The sequence below is a fragment of the Anolis sagrei genome, chromosome 6 (genome assembly GCF_037176765.1).
Source record: "Anolis sagrei isolate rAnoSag1 chromosome 6, rAnoSag1.mat, whole genome shotgun sequence".
Lineage (NCBI taxonomy): Eukaryota > Metazoa > Chordata > Lepidosauria > Squamata > Dactyloidae > Anolis > Anolis sagrei.
Window position 1 is genome coordinate 6,774,022 of NC_090026.1, and position 23,374 is coordinate 6,797,395.

At 42.8% G+C, this 23,374-nt stretch overlaps 1 protein-coding gene across 1 annotated transcript in view; it reads left to right on the top strand.

Annotated features, from left to right (window-relative positions):
• The window catches only part of LOC132779297 (hydroperoxide isomerase ALOXE3-like), a 35,609-nt gene extending 12,935 nt beyond the window's left edge, over nucleotides 1-22,674 (top strand). Inside the window, exons 4-14 of the mRNA XM_067469725.1 lie at nucleotides 751-873; nucleotides 3,870-3,973; nucleotides 5,228-5,400; nucleotides 6,812-6,955; nucleotides 8,274-8,477; nucleotides 11,440-11,526; nucleotides 12,571-12,740; nucleotides 13,899-14,020; nucleotides 17,557-17,657; nucleotides 20,561-20,731; nucleotides 22,474-22,674. Of these exons, the coding sequence (XP_067325826.1) occupies nucleotides 751-873; nucleotides 3,870-3,973; nucleotides 5,228-5,400; nucleotides 6,812-6,955; nucleotides 8,274-8,477; nucleotides 11,440-11,526; nucleotides 12,571-12,740; nucleotides 13,899-14,020; nucleotides 17,557-17,657; nucleotides 20,561-20,731; nucleotides 22,474-22,674 (1,600 nt within the window). The remainder of the gene's footprint in view (nucleotides 1-750; nucleotides 874-3,869; nucleotides 3,974-5,227; nucleotides 5,401-6,811; nucleotides 6,956-8,273; nucleotides 8,478-11,439; nucleotides 11,527-12,570; nucleotides 12,741-13,898; nucleotides 14,021-17,556; nucleotides 17,658-20,560; nucleotides 20,732-22,473) is intronic.
• The last annotated feature ends 700 nt before the right edge of the window (nucleotides 22,675-23,374 follow it).

The window sequence follows — 23,374 nt, forward strand, 5'->3', positions numbered from 1 at the left end:
CTTACGCAGAGATCCATCCATCCACCCCTCCTTCCTCCTCCAGTGTTCCCTCACTACTTGTATACAGTACTGTATTTTAAATTAATTAGCAAAACCCCCACGAAACAGTGAGTCTGCAAAAAATGAACCGCGAAGTAGCGAGGAAACACTGTATATCTATGTATTGTCGAAGGTTTTCATGGCCCGAATCATTGGGTTGTTGTAGGTTTTTTCGGGCTATATGGCCATGTTCTAGAGGCATTTCTCCTGACGTTTCGCCTGCATCTATGACAAGCATCCTCAGAGGTACCTCAGAGGATGCTTGCCATAGATGCAGGCGAAACATCAGGAGAAATGCCTCTAGAACATGGCCATATAGCCCGAAAAAACCTACAACAGCCCAATGTATATCTAGATTATTTGTTTCTTTACTTCAGGGTGTTAGATATGAATGTTAGGACTCTGGGTGGTCCAGTTAGGAGGGGATTCATCCTCCTTGGCTAGAATGATTAAGTGTGATGAAGGTTATAATTCCTCGTTAATTTGCAAGCAAGAGCTCCAAGCTCCCAAGCTCTGTGCATCTCTAGGGTGGGTCAACGTATCTCTCTGATGGGAAGAGCAAAAACTCCAAAGTTGGAATCAATGAGTCTTTTTGACTTATCAGCCTAGAATATTCTATTTTTGAGAACTTTTACTCTCATGAATATCTTCTCCAGGCCAGAAGGAGATATTCCAGATCTAAACAATTGTCATTCCTCTCCCTCCGTACAGGTGGAAGGTGTGGAACGAGGGCGTCCCTCACTGTCTGAACGTCTCTTCTCCAAAAGAGTTAGAAACTGAAACCAAATTCTCCTTCGTCAAAGGAACCTTCTTTATTGGACGAGCTGTAAGCAAGTGAGTTGTGTGGGAAGGAGGTGAAGGATTGTTCCAGGAGGGTTATACAGTAGAGTCTCACTTATCCAACCTTCGCTCATCCAATGTTCTGTATTATCCAGTGCAGTCTGCCTCCTGCCCAGATCTACAGCTGTTTCAATACATTGTGATGTTTTGATACTAAATTCATAAATATAGTAATTACTACATAACGTTACTGTGTATTGTCGGAGCTCCCGGTGGCGCAATGGGATAAACCCCTGTGCCGGCAGGACTGAAGACCGACAGGTTGCAGGTTCGAATCCGGGGTGAGGCGGATGAGCTCCCTCTATCAGCTCCAGCTCCTCATGCAAGGACATGAGAGAAGCCTTTCACAAGGATGATAAAAACATCAATTCATCCAGGCGTCCCCTGGCAACGTCCTTGCAGACAGCCAATTCTCTCATACCAGAAGCAACTTGCAGTTTCTCAAGTCGCTCCTGATGCAACAAAACAAACAAACAAACAAACAAAAACTGTGTATTGAACTGCATTTTCTGTTGATTTGTTGTAAAATATGATGTCTTGGTGCTTAATTTGTAAAATCATAACATTATTTGATGTTTAATAGGCTTTTCCTTAATCTCTCCTTACTATCCAACGCCTTCACTTATCCAATGTTCTGCCGACCCATTTATGTTGGATAAGCAAGACTCTACTGTATTGGATTTTTAAAAAGCTAACATGTGGAGTGTTATGTTAAATATTTGAAGGAGTAATCATTGCATTGGCCAGGGATTTTCTGTATGATGGGCGCAACTGTTGAGTTACGCTATGTCACTCACTAGTACTGTGGGGCTGCGGTGGTGCAACGGGTTAAACCACTGAGCTGCTGAACTTGCTGACCAGAAGATTAGAAGTTCGAATTCACGGGATGGGATGGACACCCACTGTTAGCCCCAGCTCCTGCCAACCTAGCAGTTCAAAAACATGCAAATGTGAGTAGAGCAATATAGGTACCGCCTCGGCAGGAAGGTAAACAGTGTTCATATGGTTTTAAATGCTTTTTAGTGTTGAGTTGATTATTTTTAACTGTATTTTTATGAATGTATGGCACTAAATTTGCTAATTCTGTCAGCCGCCTTGAGTCGCTGCAAGTCTGAGAAAGGCGTGCTACAAATGCCGCAAATAAATAAATAAATAAATAAACAACACTTCATGCAGTCATGCCGGCCACATGACCAAGGTGTTGCATGCTAGCCTGTTCACCTTGTGATTGTGCCAGATGTTCATGATGGGAATGGGGATGATGTTCCTGATGGTGGGCCTGGGTCTGTTGGCAATGGGGATGAGGGTTTAGCTGGGCCTGAATTAAGCTCAGATGAGAGGAAGATCCACAAGGTCACATTCCTGGGAGAGGCCCTTTACAGTCTTTGTCAGAGAAACTGTCTGAAGATGATTTGTCAAGTGCAGAAGTTAATGAGAGTGTAGATAGAAAGCAAGACTTTTGTAAACAAAGAGAGGGAGAGGGAGAGAGAGCTTGCATGTAAAGAAGAACAGTTTGTTTATAGAAAAAGAGAGAGAAGAAACATTTACTGTATATACTCGAGTATAAGCCTAGTTTTTCAACCCCCTTTTTAGGCTGAAAAAGTTCCCCTCGGCTTATACTCGAGTCAAGGTTATTTATTATTTTCCTTTGTTATTAGTATCATTTTATTACATGAGTTATTTTAATATATTAATTATTATTATTATTATATTTACATTACTTTATTATTATTTTATTACATTTATTATTTACTCTATTTGTTATTAGTATTATAATTTATTTACTCTTTATTATTATTACATTTATTATTTTATTTTTATTGTTACTGCATTTATAATTTTACTCTGCTATCACTGTTATTACATTTCAATTATTTTAGTCTATTATTATTATTATTATTATTATTATTATTATTATCCTGACACAAAAACACAGTATGACACAGCAAACGAGGTATATATGCTGGATTTCATTATTATTATTATTATTATTATTATTATTATTATTATTTTACTATCTTTATTATTATTGGAAGGATAATAATAATTTACACTGAAGATTAGAATAATGATTTAATCAGAGCTGGACAGTCTTATCTTAAATTACAGTTTTATGTAAATATTCAAAAACATTTAACCTACTGATGCCTCAATTAATGTAATTTTATTGATATCTATTTTTATTTTGAAATTTATCAGTAACTCCTGCATCTCCAACCCTTGGCTTATACTCAAGTCAATAAGTTTTCCCAGTTTTTTTGTGGTAAAATTAGGTGCCTCGGCTTATATTCGGGTCGGCTTATACTCGAGTATGTACAGTATCTAGTGGTATGGTCAAGAGAAATGCTTTCCTTTCGGTTTTGGGATCTGGAAACCCTTTATATTGATTCATGGGAAAGAGCTGCCTCAGTTGGGTCAATGTTGGAATATGACGGACTTGCTTTCAAGCATTCTTAGTTTCATGTGCCAAATTTTGCCAAGATCCTGGTTTGTGTATTGAATTTTTCATGCTGTCTTGTTTCATGGGCTCTGGTGCCTGTTTCATGGATGTTATACCTATGGATCTTGTTTTACCTTGAAGCTCATGGACTAACCTTTTTTTTGGAACTTTACTGTTTTTGCTAATTTTACTGCTTTCTCTCATTTTATTCTTCAATAAACTGCTTGCTGATTTTACCAAGTTGGTGTAGTGTTTAAGGTCAGAGGTGTTCCTACTCTGGTGTACAACACTAGGAGGTGTCTACAGACAATGCAGGCTCTTTAGCTTAGAAATGGAGATGAGCACTACTTCCAGAGCTGGAGATGAAGGGAAAGACTTTCCCTTTATCTGTGTATCTGTGTTTCATTGTTTTGAGGTATTGAATGTTTGCCTTGTGTCTCTGTATATGCTGGAATCTGCCCTGTCTCCCCTCGGGGAGATAGGGCAGAATACAAAATAGTGTTACTACTACTACTACTTTGAAAATGTTCTTTTCTTTGACTACATTTAGGACCATAGAGCACAAGCTGAGAGGATATTCTGATAGCAAAAGATCCTGGGGGAGCCTGGATGACATCAAGAATGTTTTCTGGTTCAACAAGTCAGAAACATCAGGTAAGATGGAAGCCCTGCTAACATCCACATCTTGGATACTGTCCTGTTATAGAAGTCCTGATGATATGCCTGTTGAGCCATCTTTTCAGCTGCTTTAAAAATGTCCCAATTTTTCTCTCTTCCTCCCTCCTTCCCCCTTTGTCCTCAGCTTATATTTGCTTCAAACTTAGGGCGCTACCGTATAGCATCAAAATTCGGATTAAATAAGTGGATTTAAAAATCACGGGACCGGAGAGCAAGTCCAGACATAGACCTGTCAGTCGCAGAAAATAGTCCCCTGCTGTTCTGACACCTTCCTTTATAGTGGATTTTACAAATCCGCAAAATGGACTAGGGACATTAAGCAGAAGGGTTTTTTAAAAATTCTCTCTGAGTTGCGCTGGATCGTATATGTGCTCATGTGGATCTCTCAATCTACACACAAGCCAAATTCTTATTCTTTCTCCTCACCCAACTATAAATTCAAGCTCTGTTTAATATTGTAAAGATCAGAACAAAGGAATGACTGCAGAGAGTTCTAACTGTAATTGCTTTCCAATTGTGCTTGCGTCTAGCCACCTGGGTGTCTGTGGTTCCATTTTTTACAACCCTGATCAGCTGTTTTGAGCTTTTAAAATGTGTGCATGAACTGGAGCAGTTCACACTAGGGGATAGGAAAGAAATAACATGTATTCTTGAAGGCTTTCATGTCTGGAATCACTGGGTTGTTGTAGGTTTTTTCGGGCTATATGGCCATGGTCTAGAGGCATTCTCTCCTGACGTTTCGCCTGCATCTATGGCAAGCATCCTCAGAGGTAGTGAGGTCTGTTGGAACTAGGAAAAAAGGGTTTATATATCTGTGGAATGACCAAGGTGAGACAAAGGGCTCTGAGGATGCTTGACATAGATGCAGGCGAAACGTCAGGAGAGAATGCCTCTAGACCATGGTCATATAGCGCGAAAAAACCTACAACAACCCAAGAAATAACATGTTTTCCATGACTGCAGGGATATCCAGGCATGTGGATATGCACATTTTGGGGGGTAGAATCAGGTTTTAATCCCACCTTTTAAACATGTGCTATTCAGTTGTTAATCTAATGTAGCCCGCACTTTGTCAAAATGTCATTTAGCCACTATCCCCTTTTCCCGGTTTCTTTCAGGCTTTAGTGCATGTGTAGAAGGGCCCTCAATTCAATGTGCCAAAAATAATCCTGACTTGATCCCTTCTTGTAAATGGATCTTCCTGAATTGAATTCTTGTTTGCCATTCTAGTATATGTCACAGAGCACTGGAAAGAAGATGCCTTCTTTGGATACCAGTTCCTGAATGGACTGAATCCCAAATTGATCCAGAAATGCACCACGATCCCTCCAAATTTCCCTGTGACTCAGGAAATGGTGGCCAAGTCCCTTGGAGCAGACACCACGCTGGAGAAAGAGCTGCAGGTAGGAAAGGAAGCAGGTGCTTGGTGTCTGGGAACCTATTGTGAAAACAAACCAGACCACGAGGGAGTTACTTTTCATATTATAGTAGTGCATTATGTGTATGGCTCACATCAAAATGCAGGAAACATGAATAGAGTAACAACAGCTTTGATTCTTTCAGCATTGTTTGTATACACAGCTTAGCAAGTCTTCTGACAAAACCAAACCCTAAACCACGTTTCTCAACCTGGGGGTCAGGACCCCGGGGGGGGGGGGTGTTGCGAGGAGGGTGTCAGAAGGGTCACCAAAGCCCATAAGAAAACACAGTATTTTTTATTTATTCGGTTGGTCATGGGGGTTCTGTGTAGGATGTCTAGCCTAATTCTATTGGGTTCAGAATGCTCTTTGATTGTAGATGAACTATAAATCCCAGCAACTACAACTCCCAAGTGTCAAGGTTTATTTTCCCAAACTCCACCAGTGTTCACATTTGGGCATATTGAGTATTTGCGCCAAGTTTGGTCCAGGTCCATTATTGTTTCACAGTGCTCTCTGGATGTAGGTGAACTACAACTCCAAAACTCAAGGTCAGTGCCCACCGAACCATTCCAGTATTTCCTGTTAGTAATGGGAGTTCTGTGTGCCAAGTTTAGTTCAATTCCATCATTAGTGGAGTTCAGAATGCTCTTTGATTAACTATAAATTCCTGCAACTAGAATTCCCAAATGACAAAATCAATCATCCTCCCAACCCCACCAGCATTCAAAATTGGGCCTATTCGGTATTTGTGCCAAATGAAAATACATCCTACATATCAGATATTTACTTGAGTGAATCTTCTCTTTAGTGGTAAATATCCACTAGTATTCATACACGGCAAATTAGGCTTCTCAGTTGTTAGACTGATATACCTGGTTATCTCTTTAACTGTTAGGAACAAAGATTACACCAATGCACAAAATATATAGCAGATCTTCAGAAGTGTTATTTCAGTTGCCCCAAAACATCATGGGAAGAAGAGGTGGAGGAATACCCTTAAGCGTAGTAGTCTACATCCAAAAGGGCCAGGAAAGATAGAATCATAGAATCAAAGAGTTGGAAGAGACCTCTTGGGCCATCCAGTCCAACCCCCTGCCAAGAAGCAAGATTATTGCATTCAAAGCACCCCCGACAGATGGCCATCCAGCCTCTGTTTAAAAGCCTCCAAAGAAGGAGCCTCCACCACACTCTGAGGCAGAGAGATCCGCTGCTGAACGGCTCTCACAGTCAGGAAGTTCTTCCTCATGTTCAGATGGAATCTCCTCTCTTGAAGCCATTGTTCCGCGTCCTGGTCTCCAGGGAAGCAGAAAACAAGCTTGCTCCCTCCTCCCTGTGGCTTCCTCTCACATATTTATATGTGTTGTTGTGTTTCCACTTTTCTTCTCCTCTACAGAAGGGCAACATCTTCATTGTGGACTACAAGCTCCTGGAAGATATCCCGGCCGGGGTGATCAACGGGCGCCAGCAGTACATCGCTGCCCCTTTGTGCCTGTTGTACCTTTCCCCGCGGAATCATCTCATGCCCTTGGCCATTCAGGTACTATGTTTTCCAGGCTGGGAGTCTTGGGAACTAGGGATGGGTTGGAAATTGACATTATCTGGAGTATTGGGGAGGAAAGTATGAAAACGAAAACTAATGGGGTTTGGCTTTGATTTAGCAAAGTGGCAGACAAAGCATGTCTCAGTTTCCTTGCATCAATTGAAAAAAGAGCTGTAGATTATGAATACCAAAGCTTGCCAATAGCTTTGCATTTTGTCGAAGGCTTTCATGGCCGAAATCACTGGATTGTTGTAGGTTTTTTCGGGCTATATGGCCATGGTCTAGAAGGCATTCTCTCCTGACGTTTCGCCTGCATCTATGGCAAGCATCCTCAGAGGTAGTGAGGTCTGTTGGAACTAGGAAAATGGGTTTATAAATCTGTGAAATGACCAGGGTGAGACAAAGGACTCTTGTCTGCTGGAGCTAGGTGTTAATGTTTTTAATTTTACTTATACATAGCAATCCTACACCCTGACTAACTACTGAAAAGCTCGGGTAAAGTCTTCATTCTTAATTGAATAATGACTGGGGATTAGAAGAGGAGGAGAGGGAGGGATCTAAGAGAAGCAAGATAGAGGAGGGGGAGATTACAGGTCTATCTACTCTGCAGAATTAATGCAGTTTGGTACCGTTTTAATTGCCAGGGCTCAGTGCTATGGACTTGTGAGATTTGTAGTTTGGTGAGGCACCAGCTCTCTTTGACAGTGTTGGCTGAAGACCTTATGAAACTATAACTTCCATGATTCCATAGTATTAAGCCACGGTTATTAAAAGTGGTGTCAAACTGCATTATTTCTTCAGTGTAGATACACCCTTGATATGACCAAAGGAGAAAAGGAAGTGAACAGGGAATACATTGTCTACTAGCAAGGTTATTTTTATTGTTGTTGTTGTTGTTATTATTATTATTATTATTAACAAGATGAGTCTACAGCAGACAAGATCTGGCTGTTGTATTAGATCACACGTCGGACACTTCCCAAGTGGATAATGTGCAGATCCCAGCAAGGTGGCCTTTTGCAGCTGACAGGTGGTAATTTTGTCAGCACTGATTGTTTTTAAGTGCAGACCAAGGTCTTTAGGCACTGCACCCAGTGTGCCGTTCACCAATGGGACCCCCTTGACTGGCTTGTGCCAGAGTCTTTGCAGTTTGATCTTTAAATCCTCTTATCGTGTCAGACTTTCCAGTTGTTTCTCTTCAATCCTGCTGTCGCCTTATCTTTGCTTTTTCCGGACTTCACCTTTTCTCTCCTGTTTTAGCCTTCCAAAAATCCTTGGTCCCATGTCATACTGTCTTCTCCTTCTGCTTGTATAGCTCAGCCAGACCCCGGGTCCACAGTCGCCCATCTTCCTGCCGAGTGACTCCGAATGGGATTGGATTCTGGCCAAAACCTGGGTGCGCACTGCCGACTTCAGCATCCATCAGGCTGTTGCACATTTGCTCCGGACTCACCTGTTGGCCGAGGTGTTTGCTATGGCTATCATCCGCCAGCTGCCCGCGTGCCACCCGCTCTACAAGGTGAAAGCTTTACATCTTTTTACACTAGCTTCACAGTGATGCTGCCCTCCATACTCTCTCTCTCTAGGGGAGCATTGCAGGGCAAACAAGTCAATTTTTCCCAGAGGCAGTGTAGCCCTTCGAAGTCCAATCAGACACCCAAGCTCTATAAGTTTCCAACCTGATGATTTGAAATCAGAAAGAAGAATTTGGAAAAGTCACTTCTGAAGTACCACAACTTCCAGAGTACAGGCAGTCCCCAAGTTACAAACATCCAGCTTACAAACAAAGTGGGAGAAATGTTCAAGAAACCATTGTTGTCGAGCAATTTAGAATGGTTGTGGATAGTGAGATCCAAACCATTGTGGGTTTAGCCTGGTGAGAAAAAGAAGCCAGTGTCCCAGAATAAATCTTACCAAGTTGAAGAGAAGCCACCGAAGTTTATTTTCTATTCCAGCTGGAAAGGATGACGACAGCAGTAATCTGCCAAACAAGCCAACATGTTTGCTAGGCAGGTAAATACAGAATATATAGTTTTCATTCAATTTTCCCTGCACCCAACCCCTGAGCCGGCTTCATTGTGATTGGCTGTGACGTCAGCGAGCCAGGAGGAGATCCAATGAGGGTCCTGGCCCTGCTTTGGCCGCTCAGCCAATGAGGTGGAAGGGAAGGGATCCTTTGCAGAGTCCAGGGGGAGGGGGAGGGGGAAGTCACCTCTGATTACACCATCAATGGACCCCACTAAATTGAACAACTTACAGCCTATGTCCAATCTCCTCTTTTTGGGCAGCTATGGAACATGTGGTGGCCTTGCAACTCCAGGTGTTCTTGGAAGACACTGATTATCTAGATCTGGTACAGTCTGGCTTTAGGCCGGTTCATGGAAGTGAAACTGCCTTGGTTACCTTAGTGGATGATCTACACTGGGAACAGGACAGAGAGAGTGTGTTCCTGTTGGTTCTCCTAGACCTTTGAAGACCTCAGCGGCCTTCAATATCGGCGTAGGCCATGGTATCCTTCTGGGGCGCCTCGCAAGAATGGGGCTTGGAGGTACTGTTTTATAATGGCTCCAGTCCTTCCTGGAGGACCATTCCCAGAAGATGTTGTTGGGGGACACCTGCTTGTGGCTTTCCCGCAAGGTTCAATATTGCACCTGTACCTTGGGAATCATATAATCCTAGAGTTGGAAGAGACCTCATGGGCCATCCAGACTAACCCCCTGCCAAGAAGCAGGAAAATTGCATTCAAAGCACCCCCGACAGATGGCCATCCAGCCTCTGTTTAAAAGCTTCCAAAGAAGGAGCCTCTACCACACTCCGGGGCAGAGAGTTCCACTGCTGAATGGCTCTCACGGTCAGGAAGTTCTTCCTCATGTTCAGATGGAATCTCCTTTCTTGTAGTTTGAAGCCATTATTACATTGTGTCATACTCTCTAGGGCAGCAGAAAACAAGCTTGCTCCCTCCTCCCTATGACTTCCCCTCACATATTTATACATGGCTATCATGTTTCCTCTCAGCTTTCTCTTCTTCAGGCTAAACAAGCCCAGCTTTTTAAGCCGCTCCTCATAGGGCTTGTTCTCCAGACCCTTGATCATTTTAGTCGCCCTCCTCTGGACACATTCCAGCTTGTCAATATCTCTCTTGAATTGTGGTGCCCAGAATTGGACACAATATTCCAGGTGTGGTCTAACCAAAGTGGAATAGAGCATGGGGAGCATGACTTCCCTGGATCTAGACACTATGCTCCTATTGATGCAGGCCAAAATCCCATTGGCTTTTTTTGCTGCCGTATCATATTGTTGGCTAATGTTTAACTTGTTGTCCACAAGACTCCAAGATCTTTTTCATATGTACTGCTCTCGAGCCATGCGTTCCCCATTCTGTATCTTTGCAAGTCTGACTTTGGGAAGGTAGACTTGGCCACGGTAGTCCATACTCTGGTTATATCACCCAATAGACTACCGAAATGCACTGTACATGGGATTCCTTTTGAAGACTGTTCAGAAGCTTCAACTAGTCCAACATGTGGGGGCCAGTTTATTCACTTGAGTGGGATACAGGGAGCATACAAACCCGCTATTACTCCAGCTACTGAGCATAATTCAAAGGGCTGGCTTTAGCCTGTAAAGCTCTAAACAGTTCGGGCCCACTTACCTGTCCAGACGTATCTCCCCCTATGAACCATCTCAGAGATTAAGATCATCTCGGGAGGCCCTGCTCTCTGTTCCACCTCCCTCGTAAGTGTGATTGGTGGGGGACGAGAGACAGGGCCTTCTCAGTGCTGGCTCCTTGACTATGGACCTTCCTCCCCAATGAAATTGGATCAGCGCCCTTCCTCCTGGCCTTCTGGAAAAAAGTAAAAACTTGGCTATGAGACCAAACCTTTGGGCAGTAAGCAGTACAAGGAATGATCAGGATCATGTGAAATAGATATAATATTTGGAATGGCCTGGACTATGAGTGTTGGATTGTGTGATTTTAATGATTATATTGATATGTTTTTAATGTTAAATGAGGTCATGTTTTTTATGATATAATTGATAATTGTATGTTACTATTGTTATATTATATTGTATACTATTGTTATTGTTATATTGTTATATATTGTTGTATGTGAAGCATTACATTTTGCCATAAACCACTTTGAGTCCCCCACTGAGGTGGGAAAAGCAGTATACAAGTGAAGTAAGTAAGTAAGTAAATTAATAAATGTGCCTCTCGAAGGGAAATTCAACTCCTGGAAGAATTAACATGTGGAAAAGGTATCTCCAGAGGAGCTTTCTCTCCAATCCTTGTTTCCACAACAAGCCACATTTTTCAAAATCCAATTATCATAGGGATAGAAAGTAAGGTGAGAGTTTTAGGCTGCAAGATTGTGCGTATTTGTGAATGTTTGCTGCAGATTTTGACCTCTCTTGGTCAAAGCCTGGGGTTAAAATGGAACCATGGGATTTATCTTATTTCTAACCTTTGGCTTCCACAGCTCCTGATTCCCCACATGCGCTACACCTTTCACATCAACACCTTGGCCCGGGAGACCCTCATTTCCAAAGGAGGGATCTTTGAAGAGGTAAATGGATTTTCACCTCCATTGGATCTGCCACATCTCCCAAAGTTAGCACTTTCATACTATGTCTTATGGAGTCCTAGGATTTATTGTGTTGGGCGTTATGGAGAATACTGCACATCTAATGCTGTAGTTCAGAAGAGTATGGAAGCTTCTAAGCACATCCTTAAACTATAGCTCCCAAGATTCAAGAGTGGGGAGGGAGAGAGATAACAACCAAAGTATAAAATCCAAGTCATATCTCTATTGAATCTAAGCCATATCTCTATCAAATTCAAGCCATATCTCTCCCAAATCCAAGCCACATCTCTCCCAAATCTAAGTCATATCTCTCCCAATTCCAAGCCATATGTCTCCCAAATCCAAGCTATATCTCTCCCAAATCTCAGTCATATCTCTCCCAAATCCAAGTCATATCTCTCCCAAATCCAAGCCATATCTCCCCCAAATCCAAGCCACATCTCTCCCAAATCTAAGTCATATCTCTCCCAATTCCAAGCCATATCTCTCCCAGTTCCAAGCCATATCTCTCCCAATTCCAAGTCATATCTCTCCCAAATTTCAAGCCATATCTCTCCCAAATTCCAAGCCATGTCTCTCAAAATCCAAGCCACATCTCTCCCAAATCCAAGCCACATCTCTCCCAAATCCAAGTCATATCTCTCCCAAATCCAAGCCACATCTTTTCCAAATCCAAGCCATAACTCTCACAAATTCCAAGCCATATCTCTCCCAAATCCAAGCCACATCTTTTCCAAATCCAAGCCACATCCCTCCCAAATCCAAGCCATATCTCACCCAAATCCAAACTATATCTCTATCAAATCCAAGACACATCTCTCCCATATCCAAGCCATATATCTCCCAAATTCAAGCCACATCACTCCCAAATCTAAGTCATATCTCTCCCAAATTCCTAGCCACATATCTCCCAAATCCAAGCCATGTCTCTATCAAATCCAAGCCATATCTCTCCCAAATCCAAACATTATTGCTGTCAAATCCAGACCATATCTCTGATTTTCTTTCTACCTCTTGCCATTGTAGCAAACTGCTATTGGTTACGAGGGCATGGTGAAAACATTGCAGAAAGGAACCAAAGAATTGACCTTGACTTCTCTCTGCCTTCCGGAGGATCTGGAAGCCCGCGGGGTATCCTCGCTGCCCCATTACTACTACAAGGAGGATGGCCTGAAGCTCTGGGCAGTCATTCTAAGGTCAGATGGGGGCCATGGGATGGGATTTCTGCAGGTTTTATTAGAGAAATAACCCTGCATCTGGCTAGAATGTGGTGGTGGTGACCTAAAACTGCAGATATGACTGAGTGCCATTAAATTATCTGATTTCTGTCCCAGTGTTTCATAGAGTTGTGGAACCTAGAGATTTTTTTGGAGCAATCGCTAACACAACTCCATAGAAACTTCCAACAGAGGCATACCTGTTGGGGTTCAGCCTGTGTGACTCTCTGATTGTATTTCCTGATGTTAATGATTCTGAGGTCAATGTAGAAGATGACGGTTTGTGTAGTGAAAATCCTGCTGCTTTGGAAAGCGAAAGTCCAAATTCCCATGAGAAAGATTCAGAGCCAAGCATTGAACTTTCACTCCCTTTTAGCTCTCCAGATAATCTGACACCTGGTCCCTCTAACGAGGATAGACGGGGGCAGATTTGGCAAAGCAGAGGCGAAGCGCAGAGTTTACTGAGGTCAGCTAGATTAAGAGAAATGCAAACACGGCCTTCAGGCACGTCAAGAAATAGATTTCTATGCTTTAAAAATGCTTGGTCTGGATGTCCATTTAGTCCAGGCATCGTTTCAGATTCATGTGCAGGCTCTTGCAGTTCTCCTGCTTCTCATGGCTTTGTTCCAAGGAGTTTTTCTAGTGCTTCAAATATGGTTAGTGGATTGCTAACAGGTTCCAGGATTTAGCAGTGTTACTGTGGGTTTTTGATTTTGTTCATGGACATTTCTTGTTGCTGATTTTTACTGTGGCTTTTTACCTTGCATTTTTCCTCTATTTTTGTACTCAACTTTCATCAATAAAAAAGGATTGTTTTTTCCTGAAGTCAAGTGTGGTGGATTGTTGTATTAGGGTCCTGTTTCCTGCTCTGGGTTGCAACAATACCATAGGATTGCTTGGAAGACCTGGGAAATTCCTAGTGAGACATTTTTGTCCCTTGGGTAAGGGAAAGCATAGATATGGGTCCTGAGGTTATGGGATCTTATCTGTATTCCACTTTCCACCAAATTGGAACTCAAAGCACCCAAATCTGTTGGACTTGAGGACTCTTGCAGGAGCATCTGAAGAGGTGAGAGATCAAGGGCTGCTGGTGGACTCCATCCTGACTGTCCTCTTCTTTGGTTCTTCTTCTCTTAGATTTGTCTCTGGCATCGTCGACTTGTATTATCCAACTGATAATGCTGTGCAGGAAGATCCTGAGCTGCAGAAATGGATGAAGGAGGTCTTTGAGAAAGGATTTCTGGCGCAAGAGTCTTCTGGTATGGCTGCTTCTCCTTCTCTGGTTGCCAACTTCCTATAGCTATGAGAAGCATCTGCAATCTGCTATATAAGGAAACCAAGTGTTGTTGTTATGTATCTATCCCCCTTTCTGCAGTCTGTTTATAAAGGCACCGCACTGTTATTGTTATTTATTTATTTATTTATTGATAGTTTTGTCCTTCTCACCCTTTGGTTGCCAAGCGGTAAAGCTTGCCAACCAAAAGGTTGACAGTTCAAAGCCTGGGTCATGATGTCTCCTGACTTTAGCCCAGCTTCTGCCTGCCTAGCAGTTTTAAAAACAGCAATGTGAGTAGATAAATAGGTACTGCTTATGCAGGAAGGTATTTAAGGCACTCATAAGGAAATGCCAGAAAAATATGCCAGCGATTCAATCAAGGAAGAAGTTTATTTATTTATTTATTTACAGTATTTATATTCATAGAATCATAGAATCATGGGCCATCCAGTCCAACCCCATTCTGCCAAGAAGCAGGAATATTGCATTCAAATCACCCCTGACAGATGGCCATTTAGCCTCTGTTTAAAAGCTTCCAAAGAAGGAGCCTCCACCACACTCCGTGGGCAGAGAGTTCCACTGCTGAACGGCTTTCACAGTCAAGAAGTTATTCCTCATGTTCAGATGGAATCTCCTCTCTTGTAGTTCGAAGCCATTGTTCCGCATCCTAGTCTCCAAGGAAGCAGAAAACAATCTTGCTCCCTCCTCCCTGCGGTTTCCTCTCACATATTTATACATGGCGATCATATCTCCTCTCATCCTTCTCTTCTTCAGGCTAAACATGCCCAGCTCCTTAAGCCGCTCCTCATAGGGCTTGTTCTCCAGACCCTTGATCATTTTAGTCTCCCTCCTCTGGACACATTCCAGCTTGTCAATATCTCTCTTGAACTGTGGTGCTCAGAATTGGACACAATATTCCAGGCGTGGTCTAACCAAGGCAGAATAGAGCATGGGGAGCATGACTTCTCTAGATCTAGACACTATGCTCCTATGGATGCAGGCCAAAATCCCATTGGTTTTTTTTTGCTGCCACATCACATTGTTGGCTCATGTTTAACTTGTTGTCCACGAGGACTCCAAGATCTTTTTCACACGTACTGCTCTCGAGCCAGGCATTGTCCCCCATTCTGTATCTTTGCATTTTGTTTTTCCTGCCTAAGTGGAGTCTCTTGCATTTGTCCCCGTTGTACTTCATTTTGTTAGTTTTGGCCAATCATCTCTCTAATCTGTCAAGATCGTTTTGTATCTTTGCATTGCCTTTTTCTGCCCTTCTCACCACACAGGGGACTCAGAGCAGATTACAATTCACATATACATGGCAAACATTCAATGCCAATTAGATATACAACATATATAGACAGACACAGAGGTAATTTAACATTCTAGCTTTTCGGACTTCATGACGGTATTTTCAATTCTGACTCAATTCTGGCTGTAGGAGGAGCTGCCACTTCATTGTCCATTTGTGACACAGTCTTCTTCTGAATGCTGCTGGAAAGTTTTATGACATTGTAAATTAGTTAAATTAGCCTCCCCACATAAAGCAGTACCTAAATTTCCTACTTGACGGATGCAACTGTCTTTCGGGCTGTATAGGTTGACAGTAAGCTAGATTAATGGCTGGAAACTCACTCTGACCCAGGCTGCCTTCGAACTCATGATGTCTCGGTCAGTAATGTTTTAATGCAGCTGGCTATCAGCTAGCTGTTCCACAGTCCGGTCTTTGTTTGTTTACAAACAAAGCGGATTGGCATGGAAAAATGGAGTGACAGCAAACACCCCCTCCCCCTGCCTTGGCCGGAATCAAGCACAGCCTCCAAGATGCCAAAGATGAGAAAGCCTATATATACACCTCTATCTATGTCCAGTTGTCTGTCTTGTCAGTGTATAATGGGATTAAATGTTTGTATGTGTCCTGTGATCTGCTCTGAGTCCCCTTCGGGGTGAGAAAGGCGGAATATAGATACTGAAAATAAAATAACAGAATAAATAATGGATAAACAACTGCCGGTTGACTTTTGGAAGCCCAGAAGGCAGAAAGACATTCACAGATCCTTCACTGCACAGAGATGGTCTTTATGACTTGGAGGTCTAGATATATACAGGCAGTTCCCGAGTTGCAAACATCTGACTTACATACAATTCATAGTTAAGAAAAAAGAGCGAGACAACAGGAAGTGAGACAGTCTACCCCTTGGAAGGGGCTGTGGTAGCTCAGAGAGTTAAACCACTAACTATAGGAAATCTGCTGATTGAAAGGTTGGTGTTCTGTCGCCGCTGGGCTTGTAATGAAGTGCTTTTAAAACAGGATGTGCAACTTGAGCCCAACGGGACGCCAGGGCCCCCCGAAGAGAAGCTCTTAGAGATTTTCCCCCCATAAACAGTCTTTAGAGGGTTTGAGAAATACAATAAAGTCTTTTATTGATGAACAATCAAACAGAAACTTCTTTTGACTTCAAATGTTAAACAAATGCTTCCGAGCTTTAAGCAACTGGTGGCTTCTAACTGTTTCTTTGCTTTACTTTAAAGGAAAATCCCTTTTTAGCTCCTCCCAGGCTGACTGTGAATCTAAACCTAACTGATGTGGAATCCACTACCGGGTTGAACTGCGTCTCAAAACCGAGTGGACCTACCAGTAGGCCTGTAGACACTTAGTTGGAGTTATTGATGTTTAAAGCTGTCATTCCCTCCGAAATTCCTCAGGGCTGTAAGGCTGTTTCCCTGGGAACCTTTGGGAATCTTTGGATGCTCTTAAGATTGTTCTCCCCTGGGAAGTCTTAAGGGTTGAAGCTTTTGCACAGGAGAGCCTGTACACATCCTGTACATTAGCTATCCTAGCTGAGACTAACTAAAAAAATGGCTCCCTTCCCTTCTCTAAACCCAAAAGGGGACAGGACTAGAGAACCTAATGATGATGGACAGGTGGCCTGCCCTATAACTGCAAACTTTAACAGGAAGTCACCCTGCTGCAGAATCCCAAGCCTAGGATTGCAGGCAAACATTTAATACAAAGCAAATAAAGTTGGAGCCCCTGGTACAGCCGTACCAGAACAGTTGGCAGTTTGAACCTGTGAGTTGGGGTGAGCTCTTGATTGTCAATCCTAGCTCCTGCCAACCTAGCAATTTGAAAGTATGGAATGTGAGTAGATCAATAGGTACCCCATGCAGATAAGTAGACATGCGGCAACACAATCAGAAATGTCTATGGACAACAGGCTCCTCGGCAAGGAATAATGGAACAAGAGCACCTCCCCATGGCCAGAGTTGAGACACCAGAGATGGAAGAATGGAAAGGCCTTTAGCCTTGCCTGTGTTGTATGTTGTTGCTGTTCACTGTATGCAAAAGGCATTGAATGTTTGCCTCACATGTGTATTGTAATCCGCTCTGAGTACTTCCGTGGAGATAAAGTGGAATATAAATAAAGTATATTATTATAATGTATTTCCTCGGTTTACAACATTGTGAGGACTCCTTGCTTGATTTCTATTGTGAATTTGCACCTTTTCTTCCTTTTGCAGGAATCTCTTCCTCATTCACTTCTGTTCAACAGCTGAAAACATTCATGACGATTGTGATTTTTACCTGTTCGGGTCAGCATTCAGCTGTCAACAGTGGGCAGGTAAGAGGAAGGATGCCCTGGCCCCAAAAATGTCTTAATATGCATTATACATTAAATCTGTATTTTATTTTAAATCATTTTTAGCCATCATGGCATCTCCCCCAAAGAATAATGTGAGCTAGACTACAGAGAGGATGCTGACGTTGCCCTAGGAATCATCCCTAGACCAGATAAATGTTTCTGTTCTTGCAGTACAATTCCCAAAATCCCCTAACAGTGAGAACAGTAATCAGGATAATAAGTAAACAACAACACTCAGAAAACAGGGGAATTCCAGACATGAAACAATCAGGGCCAGCTGACACCTCCTAACAAAAGATTCCCCCAGGCAGGAAGCACCCAGGCTTTGAAGCAGCAAGGCCATTCAGAGATAATTGCAACATTCACACTTGTCTCAAACAGACAAGAGTTCTTTCTCCTACCCCGAACACCCCACAGATCTATAAATCCCATTTACCTAGTTTCTAACAGACCTCACAACCTATGAGAATATCTTCCATAGATGTGGGTGAAACGTCAGGAGAGAATGCCCCTGGAACATGGCCAGACAGTCTGGAAAACTCACAGCAACTCAATGAGAATGCTGACTGGAACATCTGGGAAGTTGTAGTCCAAAAAAGGATTATTTTCAGGCTCTGCAACAGATAATCCAATGAATTAGTAGTATCCAACCAGTTTGGCAAAGCAGTTAAAGTGATGTTAAACTGTATTAATTCTACAGTGCAAATGCACCCCTTGGGTCTCCTTTGTGGAGAGAAAAAGCAGGGTATAAATCAAGATAATAATAATAATAATAATAATATATTATTATTATTATTATTATCTTTATAAATAAAAATGTAATGTTCGTTTGTGGGATTAACATAACTGAAAAATCACTGGACGAATTGACACCAAATTCAGACACAAGACACCTATCAGGCCAACGAGTGACCATCACTCATAAAAACACGGAAAAACACAGCAGAAGAGACTTAAAAAGCCATTTTTTAAAAAATAAAATGAACACATGCAAAACCACACACATATTTATGCAAACACACATATATACACAAATATATATACACAAAAAAACACATATACAGTACACAGACTGAGCCACAGCAAAGCATGGCAGGGGACAGCTAGTTATTAATATAACAATAAAGTATTATTATTTGAAACACAACAAGATTAATGTATTGTCGAAGGCTTTCATGGCCGGAATCACTGGGTTGTTGTAGGTTTTTCCGGGCTATATGGCCATGTTCTGGAGGCAAATTTTCTCCTGACGTTTCGCCTGCACCTATGGCAAGCATCCTCAGAGGTAGTGAGGTCTGTTGGAAGTAGGAAAAATGGGTTTATATATCTGTGGAATGACCAGGGTGAGACAAAGGACTTTTGTCTTCTGGGGCTAGGTGTGAATGTTTCAGCTGATCACCTTGATTAGCATTCAATGGCTTGGAAGTGCCTGGGGGGAATCTTTTGTTGATAGTGATTTTATGTGCCTGTTTGTTTCCCCTCTGTTGTTTTGCTGTTGTAATTTTTGAGTTTTTTAATACTGGTAGCCAGATTTTGTTCATTTTCATGGTTTCTTCCTTTCTGTTGAAATTGTCCACATGCTTGTGGATTTCACTGGCTTCTCTGTGTAGTCTGACATGGTGGTTGTGAGAGTGGTCCAGTACTTCTGTGTTCTCAAATAATATGCTGTGTCCAGGCTGGTTCATCAGGTGCTCTGCTATGGCTGACTTCTCTGGTTGGAGTAGTTTGCAAGATAAGTCACAGCAAACAAGATCACTATACTGGTTGTTGTATTGGAGCACACATCAGACACTTCCCAAGTGTCTAGGACGGTGTGATGTATCGGTGAATAATGTGTCCAGATCCCAGTAGGGTGCCTTTTGCAGCTGACAGATGGTAATTTTGTCAGCGCCAATTGTTTTTAAGTGCAGGCCAAGGTCTTTAGGCACTGCACCCAGTGTGCCGATCACCACTGGGACCACCTTTACTGGCTTGTGCCAGAGTCTTTGCAGTTAGGTTCTGTGGCATTGAAAATTTCTGCTGCTTCTGTAGTTGTTTTGCTTCCAGTTGCCCTACAGACCCATGACCTGGTTGCTCAGCAGTGGGTCCTGGGTTCCTGTAGCCCACTTGTCGATAGGTGCCCAGGAGAAGCACTCACCACGGCACTTGTTATCCTGTGCGACGACCGAGCCGGTATAGACTTCTTTAGAGTTTGTTTCACCATATTTAAATGGGTTGGGTGCACTTAATTCTGCTTCTCAGTTGAGACCACTCTGGCTTGGTTGAATCTACTGGTAGTTTACGCCACCACCAGTACAGCTCTCAACATCATAAAAGCAGTTAAGTCCCCCACCAACAACCCAGAAACAGCAGGACTGACAAGAAACAACTGTAAATGCTTACACATTATATGAAGATTTAAATATAGAACTGCAAAGACTCTGGCACAAGCCAGTCAAGATAGACCCAGTGGTGATCAGCACACCGGGTGCAGCGCCTAAAGACCTTGGCCTGCACTTAAAAACAATTGCGGCTGACAAAATGACCATCTGTCAGTTGCAAAAGGCCACCCGACTTGGATCCACATGCATTATTTGCCGATACACCACACAGATACATCACTTGGCAAGCGTCCAACATGTGATCAAAAACAAAAGTCAGCACTGTGATCTTGTCTGTTGTGTACTCATCTTGTTGTGTTTCAAATAATAACAACAATAATATTTTTTATGCAAGGGAAAAAAATGTTGAAATAGAGCTAGGGAAAATCTTCACCCACTGTGAGAAAAAAGGGATGGCATTCTAGCCTCCATTGGATGGGAGTTCTAGTTCCTTGGGGCAGACATTGAGAAGTCTTTTGTCAACACCATATGTCACAGTCTTCCTATTTGGATTTTGAATAGTTTGATTTTGGCTCCTGGATGCCCAACTTCCCGTCTTCGATGAGGAAGCCTCCTCCGACCACCAAGGGCACCGCGAACTTACAGGAGTACAAAGACGCCATCCCAGACATCAGTACCACATGCAAGATGCTCAGCAGCCTGTGGCTACTCAGTGCCCCTCCAGAAGATGTGGTGAGTACTCGGGGAGAGTACCGAGGGCTGGATTGGATGGCCTCAGGGTCTTTATGAGATCTAGGATCAAGAGAAAAGTAAGCCAAGGAGTTAGAAGAGGCATGGGCAAACTTTGGCCCTCCTCCAGGTGTTTTGGGCCAACTCCCACAATTCCTAACAGCTGTTGCAACTCAGAGTAAGCTTCACCTTGCTTCCAAACACCACCACACAAGAGCTGTAGTTTTATAGTTTATTGAGAAAAAAATCCAAGTCAAACTAAAGAATAAGCATTGCAAAGTTCCAAAGATTAAGGTTAAATGCAGAATAGAGTTCCAAAGATCTTCAGGTAAAAGCAGGAGACACAATCCTATTGGCAAAATTCAAACCAGAGTCTCAGGTACAAGCAATGAAACAATTGCCCCATGAACCACAATGCAAGAAATCCCAAGCGAACTGCTTTCCAGGCTAAGAATATTTCATGAAGCTGTCAGGCTAATAAGCTACATTGAACTGACACTTTCCCTTGGTTTGCAAGAAGCCTAAATACCTTTCTAACATGAAAACATTACATGAAATCATTGCGATGACCTTTCACCGAGCTGGCCTCTCGTCTGCCGGCCAGGCGAGAACTCTACCTGACCCGGAGATCAAGACGAGCTTGCCGAGTCAGGTCATTGTCAAGGCTTTCAGTACTTTCAGTATCAGCGTGGTAAGGAGGCGAATGCTCCCCACCTGTTCGCTATCTCCTTCGTTAAAATTCCTTTCTCTTGGGAACTGCTGTGTTGATGTTGACTCTGCACTATCTGTGCTGTCTGTGGGAGCTGCAGGCCCAGAGATCTGAGGCACAGAAAAAGAGACAGCAATCTGAATCCCATCATCCTCAGTATTTTGAAATTGCAAGAAGTACTCAGATGTGATGGGGAGAGTTATGCACCCTATCTGAATACAAAATGCATCCAGTCTTTTAAAAATAGGGATTCATACTGATATCCCAATGTGATAAGTTCCTAAAACTCCCTAATGGAGAGCTCTTCTAAGTAGGCCTGGATCTGTCGTTAACCTCCTGTAGTTTTCTGATAATTAATAATAATACACTTTATTTATATTCCACCCTTTTCCCCTAGGGAACTCATAACGGATTACAGTATTTACATACATAGGCAAACATACATAGGCAAACATTCAGTGCCTTTGCAATCATATATAAAGGTAGAGGCTTCTCCTTTCATTTCTGGCTTCTGGAGGTGGTGCTTCATCTCTGGCTTTGGGGAGGTGCTCTTCTTCTTTTTTCAAGGAGCCTTCCTTGTCACCTCCTGGTTGTGTGGCCTACAAGATTCCTTGGAGCGTCTCTTTGCCATTTCCCACCAAAGTGGTACCTATTACCTGTTTTCAAACTGCTAGGTTGGCAGGAACTGGAGCTGACAAACGGGAGTTCACCCCGTCTCTCCTGGATCGAACTGCTGATCTTCAGGTCAGCAGTTCATCCAACCTTCAGGTTAGCAGTTCAGCGGCACAAGGGTTTAACACATCGTGCCACCGCGGCTCCTATTTAAAGCTATATAGCATTAAGAAGGCAACTTATTCACAGTTTTACCACTTTTGTAGAGGTCGTATTACATCGACCCCAGCAAATAGGGAACGATGACTACACTTCCTTTTTTAATTAAGTTCCTTTTCAAGGGTTGTGTAGTTATAGCTCTTCTACATTTCTCCAGTGTGTTTTCTTCTTCTCATCGCCTATTTTCTAATCTTTCCACTACCAGGTGCTGCTGGGCAATTACCCGGAGCAGCATTTCACAGAAGAGGCACCTAAGAAACTCATTGCTACCTTCCAAGGAGAACTGAAGAATCTTTCCAAGGAAATTGAGCAGAGGAACAAGTCCATGGCCAACATGGGGGGACCGGTCCCTCTTGGATACAAATATCTGAACCCTGCAGAGACCGAGAACAGCGTCTCTATCTAAATAGTAGAAGGGAAACAACTGTTTCTCCAGTCTAGCCATTTCTGTATCTTCTTTGCATGATTTTCTACATATGTTTAATGGTTACGATTTGTAATGTCCCGTAGTTGGTGGTGGTTGGTGTCGTGCTTAGCAGTTGGGGTTGAATTAGGCAGGATAATGACTAGCAGGGTGGTGATGCTGCAAAAGGTCCAGTCCAAATGTTGTATATCGGCCTGTTTGGGGCTGAGTGGGTCACTTGGGCCTAAATGGAGTTTACAAGAGAGTCCTGAGCCCACCAAACCCTTCCACTATTTTCTGTTGGTCATGGGAGTTCTGTGTGCCAAGTTTGGTTCAATTCCATCTTTGGTGGAGTTCAAAATGCTTTTTGATTGGAGATGAACTATAAATCCCAGCAACTACAACTCCCAGATGTCAAGGTTTATTTTCCCCAAATTCCACCAGTGTATTGGGTATTTGTGCCAAATTTGGTCCAGTGTATGAAAATGCATCCTGCATATCAGATATTTGCATTACAATTCATAACAGTAGCAAAATTACAGTCATAGAATCATAGAGTTGGAAGAGACCTCATGGGCCATCCAGTCCAACCCCCTGCCAAGAAGCAGGAATATTGCATTCAAAGCACCCCTGACAGATGGCCATCCAGCCTCTCCAAAGAAGGAGCCTCCACCACACTCTGGGGCAGAGAGTTCCACTGCTG